The sequence below is a fragment of the Squalius cephalus genome, assembly GCF_949319135.1.
Source record: "Squalius cephalus genome assembly, chromosome: 1".
Lineage (NCBI taxonomy): Eukaryota > Metazoa > Chordata > Actinopteri > Cypriniformes > Leuciscidae > Squalius > Squalius cephalus.
Window position 1 is genome coordinate 16,082,684 of NC_137122.1, and position 16,103 is coordinate 16,098,786.

The 16,103-nt window shown below is 37.9% G+C and overlaps 1 protein-coding gene and 1 long non-coding RNA gene across 7 annotated transcripts in view; one reads left to right on the forward strand and one right to left on the reverse strand.

Moving 5' to 3' along the window:
• Positions 1–3,243, reverse strand: part of LOC307163222 (uncharacterized protein) — a 31,677-nt gene extending 28,434 nt beyond the window's left edge. For all 5 annotated transcript variants that reach the window (XM_079879223.1, XM_079879222.1, XM_079879220.1 and 2 more), the window contains exons 1-4: positions 3,057–3,243; positions 2,247–2,309; positions 1,951–2,001; positions 23–70 (exon numbers count right to left, since the gene is read on the reverse strand). In XM_079879223.1, the coding sequence (XP_079735349.1) occupies positions 23–70; positions 1,951–2,001; positions 2,247–2,306 (159 nt within the window). In that variant the 5' untranslated portion in view covers positions 2,307–2,309; positions 3,057–3,243. The remainder of the gene's footprint in view (positions 1–22; positions 71–1,950; positions 2,002–2,246; positions 2,310–3,056) is intronic.
• LOC307164073 overlaps positions 1–16,103 on the forward strand; it is a 49,885-nt gene that overhangs the window by 30,263 nt on the left and 3,519 nt on the right. The window contains exons 1-2 of one of the 2 annotated variants that reach the window (XR_013822205.1): positions 7,297–7,540; positions 11,479–11,666. This is a non-coding gene — a long non-coding RNA (uncharacterized lncRNA). Of the gene's footprint in view, positions 1–7,296; positions 7,541–11,478; positions 11,667–16,103 lie in introns of those variants that run through there. The other variant, XR_013822204.1, reaches the window with a different exon arrangement.

A 16,103-nucleotide genomic window follows, 5' to 3' on the forward strand; every position in this document is an offset into this window, starting at 1 on the left:
AATTTCCAATGGTAAACATTACCTGTTGAGAGGGATCATAAAGTGTAAGCTGAGGATCAAGAGTAGAGATCTTGTGGGAGAGAGAAAAAAGGAGTTTAATGAAGATTCATTTCAGAATAACAGATAATACAGATGAATTCATAGATTAACAATTAATGTGTGTGAGAATGTACTCTAGCACAAAGTCCTCACTGGTATGGATTTGTGTGAGGACAGTATCTTATCTACATGAAAAACTATTCAACGTATGGAGATTCTACATGATTTTGCCAAAACTTAAAGGGGTGGTAAAACACCTTTTTTCGAAGGCTTGATTGTGTTTGTGGGGTGCACTGTAACATGTGTTCATGCTTCATTGTTAAAAATTCACATTATTTTTCACATATTTAACCATTATTCTACACTGCTTTGTCCCTCCTTGTAAAAACAGTCGGATGATTTCCGGGTTCTATGAAGCCCCGCCCTCAAAAATACGCAATGGGCTCAGATTGGTTAGCTGGCCCAGTGTGCTGTGATTCGCTAACCGCCAAGTGCGCGTTGTTCGGAAACGTCACACCCCTTACCGGTAGTTTGTGCTTCAGTAAACAACGGCGTTAATATTGCCACACCAGTATGAGCCCGAATCAGACCCAGAGAATGTTAGTGGAGAGAATGTTAGTGGAGCAGAACCCGTTCAAGAACGGCTGTTAAAGGACGTTTCAGAAAGGTATGTTTTTTTTAAGACTGCAGATCTATTGTGATCGCTATATGACACTGTTACTTTTGTATATTTATAACGATTTTAGCTAAATATCTGTCGCCAGAACTATTAACCCAATACGAACACTTAAACATTGGCTTTACAACAGTAGCCAAATCAAACACAAACCATGTTTAGCATGCCTGTAGATAAACAAGCATGTAGATAAACAATACATAAAAGCTATAATCAAATAATAATTTACACTGATCACATAAACGACAACAACCTCAAACATTCCAAGTTCGCTGCGCTGGTGATATTAAACAGAAGTTTGTATGTGTTTGTCGGATACGTATGAATTAGCATTTAACAAACTGGTCTGTGGAGCCAAACAGCGTTGTCCTTCGTTTACTTCCTCGCTACAACGTACAATTAACAATATGAACTATTACAGGAAAACACATCAACGAAAAAATCATACTTACAGGTTGTGGCTTGTAAACAACAGCTTCTGTTTTTAAAGTCGGAACTGCTCGATCTTTCAGGACATGCCGTTTGCGAATCCTACATTGAACTCGCGTAGATTGAGGAAGCTTTTCTCCGGAAAATGTGCAGCATAGAGAACGACATTTGGATTATAATTATGAGGGGCCGAGTTAAAAATAAATTGTAACCGTTCTTAGGAAGACTGAACAAAGTGGACCTGCAATCTGGGTGAAAATAACAGCGTTTCGACGATACTCTACTGCCACAACAACTCTTTTCCAAAGCAACATAAAATGGCCTCGCCCCCTTTATTTATTGTGTTTCCAGAGGAGGGGTTTATGTAAATATTGGGCTTAGTGATGTCAGCAAGCCCGCAGGAATGTCGTGTAGTCCCTATCGGCCGTTTTCTGTAGTTCTTAGAAATTGATTTCTTTAAAAGCAAATATCTCCCTTTGCTTTAAACCAGGGTTCACCAATCTCGGTCCTGGAGGGCCGCTGTCCTGCAGAGTTTAGCTCCAACCCCATTAAACACACCTGAACCAGCTAATCAAGGTCTCACTAGACATACTAGAAACTTTCAAACAGGTGTGTTGGAGCTGGTTGGAGCTAAACTCTGCAGGGACAGCGGCCCTCCAGGACCGAGATTGGTGAACCCTGCTTTAAACTTTGAACGTTGTAACTTTGCAGATGTTGTTTATGCTCAAACAGCAACATTACACACTAACTTAAGTTAGAAAAGTGAAATCGTGTTTTACCACCCCTTTAAATGGTACATAAATTACCTGTTGATTGGTGTCATTAAGTCTCAACTGAGGATCCGTCTCGGTTGAAATCTTATGAGGAACAAAGAAAACAGTTTGATTATAAATACATAAATTTGCACAATTGCTTTTACACAAACTATGGTCCAATCCGACTGTACTGAAGTAAGAGAAACACTGTTTGTACTGTAGTGACAGTACTCTAGTAAATATGAGGACATACAGACACAAAATATGGTCCAATCTGACTAATACTGAACTTCTGTCTATCCTTCTCAATACACAATATGACACCAGCAGTGAATATGAGGACATACAGACGTGGCTGCTGCTTCTTTAGTTTTTAATTTGGTCCTCCTGGACCTTGTAGCTGCCATCTCCTGCAAAGGCCACATTATGTTTTTAATCAGTTTACAACATGACTTTTAGATATCACTGACATAATCAACTGTTTTACACCTTTATTTGTAATGAACGGTGAAATTATTAACAATAACGATTATTATAGGCTACATACCAGGATGTAATACCAAGAAGTTTTACTAGTACAGTAAAAACATGAATCTTGTGTTTAGTGAATTATTTTTTTAATTTATTTTAAACATGCTGCTTCTCTCTCTCAAACACACTGTAGATGTCCCTAAATTTAACCATTATAATTTGACTAACATATACAGACACCGCACCTTCCTCAGCTTAAAAACTAGGACTAGCTAAGGAACAAAGTTTCAGTTACAAATAATCACCATGCTTCGGGATACTAAATAATTGTTAGGCCTAAATTGCACGACAGGAACCTAGACAGCGAGTAGGTTATCGAACTAACATTAACCTATACTGATTCACAAGTCAACCTCATTAGATCATTACACTGCCCAAATGTTCCACGAAATAAATATGATCTCAATATGGCAATAACGTGATTAATTAGTTCAATATTAAATTAAATCCTCACGCGTTGTGAAAATACAGACACGTGTCACCAAAGCTAGCGTATAGCCTAACTGCTAATTCAAATTAACTTTAGAATATTTCAAACTACTACCAACGGAATATAAAAATAATATTAATACAGTTTTTAGACTTGAAGTGTAGCTGGGTGCTTGGAATTTGAACACAATTCTTACCTGACGTCTCTTCACCGTGAAGACTGATCCGCACGTGGCTGGCTGTCTCAGAAACAGGTGATGAATCGTTCATGAAAGATCCGTTCATTGCGTCTGTCACGTGACAAATGAACGAAAGACTCGGAAGGTAAAGTTATTATTTATGTTACCTGTGAATTATTTTTTACTGCATTATAATGATTTCTTAATTCAGAATATGATCAAGATTGCGTAGGTGGATGTGTTTTGGGAATTTGCCTGTTAAAAGTATAACATTTAAAGCCCCTTAAATGAACGAAATGACTCGAAAAAAGATTCCTTCATTTTGATGAACGAGATCGAACAAGAGAGTCAAATTTAAAATGATCCGAACTTCCCATCGTGGCAGAACAGGTCCGGATCATCAAAAAAAAAAAGCGTGGTGTTGTGTAATTAATCCTTTTTAATTGATTTATTTGAGCTTTTATTGTTGTTAATATAATTTTTTCATTCGAAGTAATTTGTTTATGTGGCAATTAGATTAACACAGTGGTTTGACAAAACCCGAAATTATGAGGACTTCTTGCGATCAGCCAATCACAATCCTCAATTCCATACACATGAGTGAATATTCATGAGGAGATGCAGTACCACTGACCCACCTACAGAGGCGCTGTCTCGATACACAGCTGATACACAAAATCAGGTAATTGTGAACTATGGGGACATGAGCTGAAATTTTGACTTTGAGCTCCCCCTAGCAATAGAAACACTTCTACATTGTCAGAATTATGAGGACACCGGCTCTGTCCTCATAATTCAAAATGTCCTCATAGTGTGGTGTGTATTCATATGAAATGTCCTCATAAATCACAAAAACACACACACACACACACACACACACACACACACACACACACACACATTTGTAAGGCTATAATTTGTCAAATAAAATCATCCAAAATGCAGAACCAACACAAATATAAAGTGGTCACACTGACATCGACAATGTGTACTCGCACACTCTCTCTCACACACAAACACACACACACGCACGCACACACACACACAGGAACATTTGTAAGGCTATAATTTGTCAAATAAAATCATCCAAAATGCAGTACCACCACAAAAATAAATTGGTGACACTGACACATTGAAAATGTAAACACACACACACACACACACACACACACACACACACACACACACACACACACACACACACACACACACACACACACACACACACACACACACACACACACACACAAACACACACACACACACACATACACACACAGGAACATTTGTAAGGCTATAATTTGTCAAATAAAATCATCCAAAATGCTAAACCACTTCAAATATAAAGTGGTGTGGTGACACTGGCACATCGACAATGTGTACTCACACACTCTCTCTCTCTTTATCTCTCAGACACACACACACACACACACACACGCAATTGTGTGTGTCTAGAATCTAGAATTAGATTAAAAATAAATGATTGAAATAAATGATAAAATCTTAAGACTCCAACATTTCTCTTTGTAACATTTTGTTCAGGTTTGATTCTAATCATAATGTAACATTATTGAAAAACTGGGGGGTTTTTTGGTACAAAAAAATGCTAAACTTTGACAAAAATATTTTATTTTTGTTATAATTGTGATTTTATAATATTTAGATATGAATCCAACTGAATCCAACTTGTGAAAAGATATCTTTCAGGTAGTCTAATAGCAAATAGCATATACTGGAGCTCTATAGCCATCTAGTGGTTAAAATTATTATTTTTTATTTTAAAACTGCATTTTCCAAAAAATGGGCAAAAATGTTACATTAAACCATTTAAAATCATCCATGTTATCCCCATGAATGAAAGTTAGAAATCTGGGTCTTTTATAAAGTGAATTTTACATCAAATGCTGTTTTTTTGTAAAAAGGCTATTTAAATATTTATTTATTAATTTATTTATAGAAATTTAAAAAATATCATAAATTCTCCAAAAACTGCACAAATGTTGAGTAAAAACATTAACAAACAGAATAAAATTACATTTGTAAAAAAAAAAAACTATTATCTTGTTACAAAATTAAATGTTATTTTCTGGGGTCTCTAGAGACCCCAAAACCCAGAGTGTAGACATAAATAAAGACCATCAGAGGGTTAATGATGCTGTTGGTAGTGATAAACAAAAATACAAAAACAGAACATACACATGGTATTCACTTCAGTTTTTGCTGACAGAAGCAATACAGATTCTGAAGGAAACACAAAATGGATGCAAGTCAACTTATCGAGGAACAAATATTACATTTGATGAGAGTGTTCTGAACACAGAGGTTCGTTTCGGCTTATTTTCTTCATCCTCTCTTGATCGTAGAGAAACAGAAGCATATGGAAATACATCTTGTTTTGAAATCAAAACTTGTGAAGGTGCTTATGTGGCAAAATATTCAAGGTTTCCTGATGAGGAAGAGGTGCTGATTCCTCCATATGAGATATTTAAAGTTACTGATGTCAAGAAAATAAGAGATCATGCAGGTCTCTGGTGTGACACTGTGTTTGTGTTGGAAAGCATTGGAGTAAGAAGTGAACTGAACTGTGATCTAACACAGTGATTCCCAACCCCCGGTCCCCGGACCGGTGCCGGTCCGTGGACCCGTTAGTACCGGGCCTTGAAATATTCCCAGAATAATGTTTCTTTTTTTCTTTTTTCTTTTTTTATAATAATAATAATTTTCTTTTTTATATGCTTTTTTAAGTGCTATGACGTCATGTTATTTAATCCAAAACCTAAACAATAAATAGATTAAAATGTGTTTCTTTGAGCGCCTTGCGATTGCTTAGCAACGCGTCATATCTGGACGGACTGCAAAAAAGCGCGCTGCACCTGAAGTGACAGGGAAGTGGAGAGATGAGCGGGCCGCGATATTTTTTTCAATGGCTAATTTCATTGCGGACAGTTCTGGTAAAAGGAAAGGCGATGACCAACTCGAAAATAGCGAGAGAGAAAAAGTCACGCTTCATAAATACGATACCTCATACATTAGGTATGGATTTATGACAACAGGCGATTCCGTGGCGCCAAATCCGTTGTGTATTATTTGTGGTGAAAAACTGTAAGCTGGTTTTCGTTCATATTTGTAAAGCAGACCTTTTTAAATTTCGTTTTATTGTATCCTGGAATTTGTGTGCATTGTTTTGGATGCATATGTTTTTTATGGATGCTCAGGAAGAACAGCTTGTCTTGTGCACAGCTACAAATATAGTAATATCAATAAGCAGTTCATGCTCACATTAAAATAGTTTTGTTCTCATTGGTCTGATTTGGTATTTTTTGTTAAAGGTTAAAGTTTAATCTCTAATTTTATACTTTAAAAATGATTGGCTGAAATCACTAAGTTATGTGTTTGCTATTGTATTCTGAAACTGTCTGATTGTTGAAACTGGCACTTATTTTCATACAATTAGCCTTTGTTATCACCTGTTGGTGTGTGAAAACACTAAGTTGCTGTTGAAGTGATTGTCTTTAGTGGTTCTGGAGAGATTTGACAGGTGAAATGGACTGGTATTTTCATACAATTTGCCATTACTGCCACCTGCTAGTGAGTGAGTGCTGTGTGAGTTGCTTTTGAAGTAGACCTAATTGTATGGCAGTAAAGGGAAATATTTTGTGAACCAGTCTGAAAGTTTAAAAAGATTGGTATATTCATACAAGTAGCCTTTGTTGCCATAGTTCATTATGCAAATAAATGATAGGCTGTTACTGTTTTACACAGTGATATGTTCCAAACGGTGCATCTTAAAATTGACAACTGGTCCCTGGAATTTTTTTTATGAATATGCTGGTCCCTGGCACAAAAAAGGTTGGGAACCCAAACAAGTAATAAAAACTCAGTGAGTGTTTTAGCGCAATTTTCTCACGTCAAGGGATCTAAGAGATAGTAAATGAAAGAGAAAATAAGTTGCTCGAGAATATAACTTTCTCTTGAAATTCAAATGAACTTTCTGAAATCAAATCAGCAATGGATAATAAAAAAGGCACAATCACTTGACTAGTTGAACATCATTATTTTTATTAGCTCATTATTTTTTACATCTTGAAGAATGTAGTTTTCTTTGAACTTTTCATATATTCATGCAAATAAAAATCGAAGTACTGTAGCTAGGGATGGGATTCTTCAGAACCGGTGCCCAGTGAATCGATTCTTTGGAACCGTTAGCATTCCTGCTTAACGATTCCGCTTATTGGTTCCGTTCGTTGCAAATGACGTCACACACGCTTATGTTGTTTTGGTTCAGAACGCAGCAACATGGTATCGAGCCAGAAGCGCTCTAAACTGTGTCCTAACTAACGTTACACGCGGCGCGACACACGATAAAAGGTATATTTTCCATGTTATCAGAGTTTTTGTCCTAACCAGCCACGCCGGGACGATTCTATTTTAGAAACGGATCCTATTTCTTTGACTTCGTGCTGGAACAACAAACTCAAAGTGTGGCAATGATATTATCACTGGTAAGTGGTAACAACAACGTACTGTTTATGTGTTTTATTTAATGTTAAAAGCGTGTATAATGTGACTGAATATCATTTAGTGTTAGCTGTAAAAGCAACAATGTTAATTGTTGTTAATATTCCAAAAGGCACAAGCTCTTCCTTGACTGTTTTCAGTCTGTGTTTTTAGTTTTTATGGCGCATAAATGGCAGTTTTTATTATTATTATTATTATTATTGTTTATTTTTTTTGTTCTCTGGACCAATGAATGTCAAAATTAACAATTTCCTAATTCTAAGGCACTCTTCTTGATAATCTTTCTAGACACACACTAGCGTACATGGCATACTGGTTGAGAAACACTGCCCTAGGCTTTAGATCCCTGGACTTTACTTTGAGAAGTAGCTCACATACTTTTAGGTTAGTTCTGAGGTTGCTAAACATAATTTGTGTAAACTCTGTGCTGTGTCTTCTGATCAGATATTAAAGCGAGTTAATACAAACAAACACATTTGTACTTATTCCCTCACTCAATGAGAATCGATAAGGAATCGGATCGATAAGCAATATCGATAAGGGAATCGGAATCGTTAAATTCTTATAAATTCCCATCCCTAACTGTAGCAATTAGTATAGTCCATAGACTGTAATTTTTTATCAATTGACATCTGTGATTTTATGTACAAGTTAGATTTGGACTAGATGTACAAAACAGACCATTAATATATATTTTTTTTTACTGAAGAGAATTCTTTGCAGTTCACTCAGCAGAAGTTAGCTTCAACACTCCTTGGCTGCTCTGATCCCACAATCAATACAGCAATATTTATACTTTAACAGAGATCAGTAGGTTATGCCATTCCTCCAAGTTTTATTATTTAGATTTGTTAAGCCAATGGAGGCATTGAGAAACCGCATGTTTAACTCTTTCACCGCCAGCATTTAAAAAAAAAATTGTCAGCCAGCGCCAGGGTTTTTGACGATTTTCGCTAAACTTTAATGGCCAACAGAATATTTTCTTCTATGAATATATGAACATTCTAACATTCAAAATAATGATCTGAGATTTTGCTTTTAAACAACAACAACAACAACAAAAAACGATTCTATTTTATCTTAATTTGTTCTTTTTTTTATTGCCACTTGAACATAGGTAGGTTTTGCCAAAAACGCAACATTTTGGACAAAAAAGCTGAGCATTTTATCAAACAAGTGCATTTTCAAGCAGAATACATTCAGATGTCGTTTCCATCATATATAAAATCGTTCAGAGCATGCGCACAGGTCTTCCTTAACGTATACCACCAAAAAAGGAAACCCGAAAAAGCGGGTTTTTTAAAATATAAAACCCGGAAAATTCTGTGTTTGGCAGCGGTTAAGAGTTAGTAGATGATTGGACATTACATTAAATCACTTTTGATCTCATAAACATTTCAAATCAGGATAACAAGCACATTTTGGAAATAGTCTATAAGAATCTGATAGAGAGTATTCTAACCTTTAACATGGCGATGTGGTATGGTAATTTAAACGTAAAACGGAGAAGCAAGCTGCAGAGAATAGTAAACCTCGCCTCAAAAATTATAGGGACAAGTCAGAAACAATTAAGTTCCACGTACGAGGAAGTTCTCAGGAAAAAAGCTTTTAAAATAGCAAACGATCCCTCTCATCCACTCAATTCACCTTATTTTCGAACGCGGAAGTAAACATGGGTCCAATATCCGTTTTTTGTGCGGCACTTCCGTTTCCTCGCTTCCCTGGGCTAAATAACGATATTGATCGCGAAGGATTATGCAGAGTTGACAGAAAAATGTTACACATGCCATAGCAGATGAATACAACAAAGAACTAAAGCCCCGCCTCACTCAGTTCGGGTACCGGACCTGGTTGAAAACACTCATGCATCTAGCTGGCAGAGTGCCAAAACTTCGCGGGCGCCTTCAGCACCGCCCTAAACACGGTCGAGCCAATGCTGGACTAATATATCTATGGAGGTATTTTGTCATGTCAAATGTATTAATAATGCCATCAGAATGCAACCAAAGTAGCAATAGATGGCTATAAATAATTGTAAATCATACAAAATAAATGCCATGATCATGCCATTATCACTAGATTTTATACAGGGGTTACTATAATGATTTTGTTTCTCCTTGGAGTTTTTATCATGGTTTTTATTGAGACTTCATAGCCCATGCAGCCACTTTTCTGGTATCGGGTGGTCTTCTGTAGGTCTTGTGTTCACGAAATGAAAAGAACAAACATACGGTCGTTTCGATAGTTTCTTCAAATGTAAAGCTTTTAACCACAGGCGAAGGGATCAGGCCGGCGACACACTGGCTGCGTGGTGGTCCGTTTTTATTTCGGCTACATTGTTAACAGGTTAGAGCTTGCACACTGCCTGCGTCTGACGCGTGTCTCAGGCCGAGCGGAATAACGTGTGCATGCTAGAAATAGAATCGACGCCTATTTTTCACATTTTACATTTATTCATTTAGCTGACGCTTTTATCCAAAGCGACTTACAATTGCTATATTTGTCAGAGGTCGCACGCCTCTGGAGCAACAAGGGGTTAAGTGTCTTGCTCAGGGACACATTGGTGTCTCACAGTGGATTCGAACCCGGGTCTCTCACACCAAAGGCATGTGTCTTATCCATTGCGCCACACCAACCCCTGACATTTCACGAGACACGCAAGCGTTTTGGAAGCGTTTCCAGGCCAAATAGAATAGGAAAAGATGTTTGTATGTCATTTTGACACGAATACATATTAATAAATGACATGTTGATGTTTGAAAGTTTAGGTTTTGACAAATGCAGATATAAATGCAATGTAAAAAAAAAAAGCTCTATTTTCTAATATTGCACCTGTCAATACAGAACGAAATATTCTGTAGCCTATTTTGCCGTCAATACTGCCGACGTTGTCTTTGCTGCTATATATTTATGTTTAACATTAAGTCTAGGCCTTCCACAACTCTCTCCCCATTATGTCGAATATATCACCAGTATCATATGTCACCTAGCAGCAGCAGTGCCGCGTCAGACACGTTTTTGGTGTGCAAAGACATGTAAAACGCCACGCAACAGAAACGCCACGCAGCCAGTGTGTCGTCGGTCGTAGGGCGCCTGATAATTAAAATGTCAATGATTTCGATGATTAAAACACTCCTGCTCCAAGTAAATCTTTCTTTGGTACCAGTTATTATGACAACCTCTAACTGCACAAACAATCCCGGTCTTCCTCGAACCCATAACGATGAGTTAGTTGTTATGAACACTTGTTTGATTAACCGCTATGGTGAAAAGTGAGTTAGCGCGCCAGTGACCGGAAGTGCCTGACCGGAAGTCTCGCACAAAATACCGTCAACTGGCTGCGTCCGTATTTCCGTTAAAAATAAGGTGAATAGGGAGTTTGAACTTCTTCCCTCTGCCAGACGTTACAAAGTACCTAGGGAAAATCGTAATATTTTTAAAAATTATTTTATTCCTAATGTAATTCGGACGCTGAACAACACGTCCCGTTGATGTATTGTAACGTAATTTCTACTGCTGTACTGCATTTTGCCCTGAAGATGTCGGTGTGTTAGTCTTGTTGTTCTTGTTGTTTTTGTTGTTGTTGGTTTGATTGTTGTTGATTGTTGAGACCGAAGGCAAATTTCCACATTGTGGACAATAAAATGAAAATGAAATGAAATAAAATATATATGAATTAGTAAACTAATTAACGTGGTTAGAGAAATTTGTTTTACATACATAGTTTCTCATTTTAAACCCATCTGAATGTGCCAAGTCTGTTATTTCTTGCACAATCTCTATACAAATTATTTTACAATTTAGATAATTTTCGGCAAACTCATCACTGTCAGTTGATAGGAATTGGAACTCAAATGTTGTTGAAAACAATGTCTAAATGTGGTTTGAGATTCTTCTGTTGATTGTCTTTCATTTGTTAAAGGCAAGCTTCTCGACATGAGGGATCCGAGCTATCTGAACTAAGAGACAAGATTGAGGAGGTCCTTCTTGCGTCAGAAGGGTTACCAGCTGTGTCAGCCAAGCTCAGGGAGCTGTGCAAACACAGTAAGGGTCTAACAGAGCATCAAAGCGAAATTCTGAGGACCTCATTTAAGTGCAACGTATGCAGAGGCAAGTAATCACCCAGACATCACATGTTTGTAGATTAAAAGAGCAACCATTCTTTGGTCCTTGGGTAAGCACTTTCATATAATATTAACTAGGGCTGTAATCAACCAAAGAAAATCTTGGTCGACTGAAGTCCTGAAATTTTCGACTAAAAATGACGTTGTGGAGAAAAAAAAAAAAGTATGTTACATTAATTAGATGCGCACTGTGCTCAGTACTTGTTAGCCTTGTTGTCTGCCTAAATTAATTATAAATAAACAAACTAATAGGCTATTTGCAGTATATTAAATCGTTTTTGACCTAATTATTTTGCACTGAAATGAGTGACGTCTCTGACAGCGGTGCATTACATGCACCTGTGCAATATCATAGCCTGTGATTTCTGAAAACAGTACTATGTTGTCAACTAGTGATATCACAAGAACTTTTGAGGAATGTGCAACATAATTTAGAAAATTATTTTTGTCATATGTTATAAGTATAACTGTCAGACACTATCATTTCAGCCGCTCTGCGCAGCTCGCACAGAGCGAGGCTGAACATAATTGCTCAGCTTCGCGGCTGAGACACGAATAGACTTAAAGCTTTTACTCTTAATAAACACAAAAGGCACGTCCACTTTAATAAAAAAATTATATTTATTAAACAAACAAGAGCAGAAACCAAATAAAGTGCGTAACTGAAAAATAAAGCATCTTATCCCACTAAACATTGGACGTCGGATAGACGTGCAGATCATGTCTATATTGGGTCCGTCGGTCCATGACCAATTCTGGACATCTATTCGACCACTATTTAGTTGTCCACTAAATAGTTGTCCACTATTTGGACGTCCAACCATGACCCAACTTGGACGTCATATTGACGTTCAACATTGGACCTTTGAACTGGGTAATTTTTTTCGACGTCCAATCTAGGTCCACTATTTGGACGTCCAACCATGACCCAACTTGGACGTCATATTTACGTTCAACATTGGACCTGAACTGGGTAATTTTTTGGACGTCATTTGGACGTCTATGACAGGTGCAGGAAATTTACATGATTATTAATATTTTTTTAATTTACAAATGAAGAGCTCTTTTCCAAAACGCAAGTTTGTCATGTCATTTTGCTGTGTACTGAACCTATTCACTGCTCCATCCACGTTTCCAAATCGCTATATTTAAAATGTACTGCAAGATGCAGTTTCTTTCCAAACCGCGATAAGCGCCGAACCTATTTTTAGCCTAAATTATCAACAATTGTGTTGTTTGATTTAATAATCATTGTTCAACATGTTTAGACTGATAACTGGAGACGCATACAAAAGTCTGATGCTGTAGCTCAAACAGTAGAGCGTTGGTGCTTGGAACATAAGATCATGAGTTCGATTCCCAGGTAAAACAAGAAGTGTGTGTGTGTGTGTGTGTGTGTGTGTGTGTGTGTGTGTGTGTGTGTGTGTGTGTGTGTGTGTGTGTGTGTGTGTGGGAAAAGCCACTGTTTTGTTTGAGAGCACTGAGCGCGATTATTGTTTGAAAAAGACATATCTAATAAAACACACAATCCACAGCAAGCCGACCCCGTCTCCTTCCTTCTTCCCACAAACAAACTTTTGTGGACGGACGTCAACATTAGACGTGCGGAAGACGTCGAAAAAAGACGTCGCCTGCCGTTACAAAACAACCCCTTCAATGGACCAAATTTGGACGTCCAAAAATTACATGAAAATGACGTCACTACGACGTCACATTGCGCAGTAGGCTCAAAACTAACACACACAGTGGGCACAGCGCAATTGCGGGGGATTAAATAGGGAGAAACTAATGAGGGGAAGCAAGGGACGTCACTAGGATTGGAAGACAGGGGGGGCTTAGCCCCCAGGGTATTTGTAACTTGCATTTGCAAAATCTTTGCACTCACATCTAGAGCTACACTTATGTCATGCTAAGTTAAGCATTTCGTGTATTTTGCTTGTTCACTCTAGCTAGACTGCAGTTTTCCATAGCAAACCAAAATATCCCCTTTCCTTTACCTCAAGAAAACGTAGCTGCAGGTAATTAAAAACAACTTACAGTTTCACTCTGTATCAAGACACTTAAGCCTGTTTTATGCTTCTGCGTCGAACTGCCGCCGTAGCTACGTCGTAGGCTGTGTGTAGCGCGCGTACCCTACGGCGTACCCTGACGTGCACCTCTCCAAAAATGTAACAACGCGTCAATTCTACGCGGACACAAGCGCTGTGATTGGTCTGCCAGAACTCCTCCCTCGGGGTTTCACACGCTCCCTAGGTACGCGTCAACGCGGACAACGACACAGAAGTATAAATTAAAACCAACACGTTGCCTACGGCGTATAGGCTCCGGCGTAGGTCCGACGCAGAAGTATAATGAGGCCTTTAGCAGTAATCTTCCTTTCACCATACTGTGCGTTCACACCAAACGCGAATAGCGCGTCAAATTCGCGTCTAGTTGAACGCTTGAACATTTTGAATCCATTCGCGTGTCCAGAGCTAAACTGACGCACGTAAAAAGCAAAAGTTTGAAGCGAAATTGACGCGCCTAAACGCCTCATTCGCGCCGCAGGACCTCCAGACGCGCATAAACGCGTCTTTGTAAATCACTCGCGCCAGACGCTCTATTCACGTTTGGTCAGGTGTGAACGCGTGTGTATCGGTGTGTGTAGGCGGGAGGGTGCATAACTTCAGACCAGAGCCATAGAGAGAATTCTTGATACATCGAATTGTTATTGCTGTTCTTATTATCATTTAGGGGGGCTTAGGAACATTTTGGGGTAGCTTCAGCCCCCCTAAAATAGGCCTAACGACGTCCCTGAGGGGAACAGATGATAGCGGGGAAGCAATAATGACTAAACGAGGATAACAAGGAGGGTGGGGCTAAATGACGAGACAACACAAGCACATAGCCCAACAAAAGGCCATGTGTTTGCACATGAAACATGGATCTGTCATGATCCTGCCTCAAGACTAAAGATAAACAAGAACTAGATGGCAGAATCATGACATAATCATCCAAATTTTAAACAAAACCAAATAAAGTGAATACAACAACAAGGTAGCTGCACTCAGAACAAATACAAAAATAAATAAATCAAATGCCCAAATCCACAAGTGTTTAAAATTAATAAATGTGCAAAATTATAAAATGTTATTAATGTCCAAAACGAAATAAAGTGCAAAAAATAAATAAAGCATAGGCTCAAAACTAAAACAAACAGTGTGCACAGCGCAATTGCGCGTTAGGCTACAACAAATAAAAATAAAGTGCCCAAATCCAATAATACTTTAAATAAATGTGCAAAATTATAACATTTGATTAATGTCCAAAACGAAATAATGTAAAAACAATTAAATAAGCAAATGGCTACTCACTAGTGTTGTTTTTGGCGGCCTGTTTTACTTTTAGTTTTAGTCTAGTCTTTGTGTCAAGCTGTCGTTTTAGTTTTTATTAGTTTTAGTCACGTTCATACTCTTTTTAGTCTAGTCTAGTTTTAGTCGACGAAAACTGATGACATTTTAGTCTAGTTTTAGTCAATGAAAATTGTATTTTAGTCTCTATTTAGTAATGCAATGATATTTAACCCAGTCAATATAGTATTTCAAACAAGGTTATCTTATTATATTTAGGGCTGTGGCGGTGGCAGTTTGTTGGTAATGGACCAACTACCAGCGGTGGTGGGGGGGGGGGGGGGGGGGGTTGTTTAAAAAAAATAAAAACTCGTTTTATATTTCCACACAAAGACGCGTGATATAGCCTACCACAATGCGCTTTGAGAGGGATGTGGGACACGAGCAGGAAAGAGTCCATCGATCTCTTTTCTGATATCTTCATGTTTTCAACTTGATGAAAAATGGTCTGAAGAGCGAATTTTATCCTCCACAAGGGCGAGATATTTAGGCTATGTTTGAGATTGCGCTGCCAAAGAAAGTGAAACAAAAAATCACCCGCGCGTGTGAAACGCGCTTTACAACTAAACTTGACGCGCCTTACCATGTAGCACAAACTGTAGAATTTGACATTCAAGTACAAATGTAGGCTATCTGTCCTACAGCGTTTTCTACTTTACCACAGTAAAGAATACGAATATAATAGGCCTTATTAACAATGAAGAAACGTTTAATCCCTTTAGAAAATGGGTGAGACGTGAGTGAAGATTTGGGAAAAGAAAGAGATTCCATGCAGGGATGAGTCACGTTTTTTGAATATTCGATTAGTTTATTTAATTATAGAATATCGAATAGGTTGTGCGATTATTCTTTAAAATAAACTCCATGTTTTCTGTGCTGATGCGTTCATGTAACCAGAGGGTGATGCTGCCAATAACACACATAACAGCTGTCAAAAGAACCGGCAAAAGTAATGATTATGAATGTGTCAAATATATCAATGAGACATTTTAATGGAATAACTAATGGAATAATATAGTTAAATTTGCTGATAA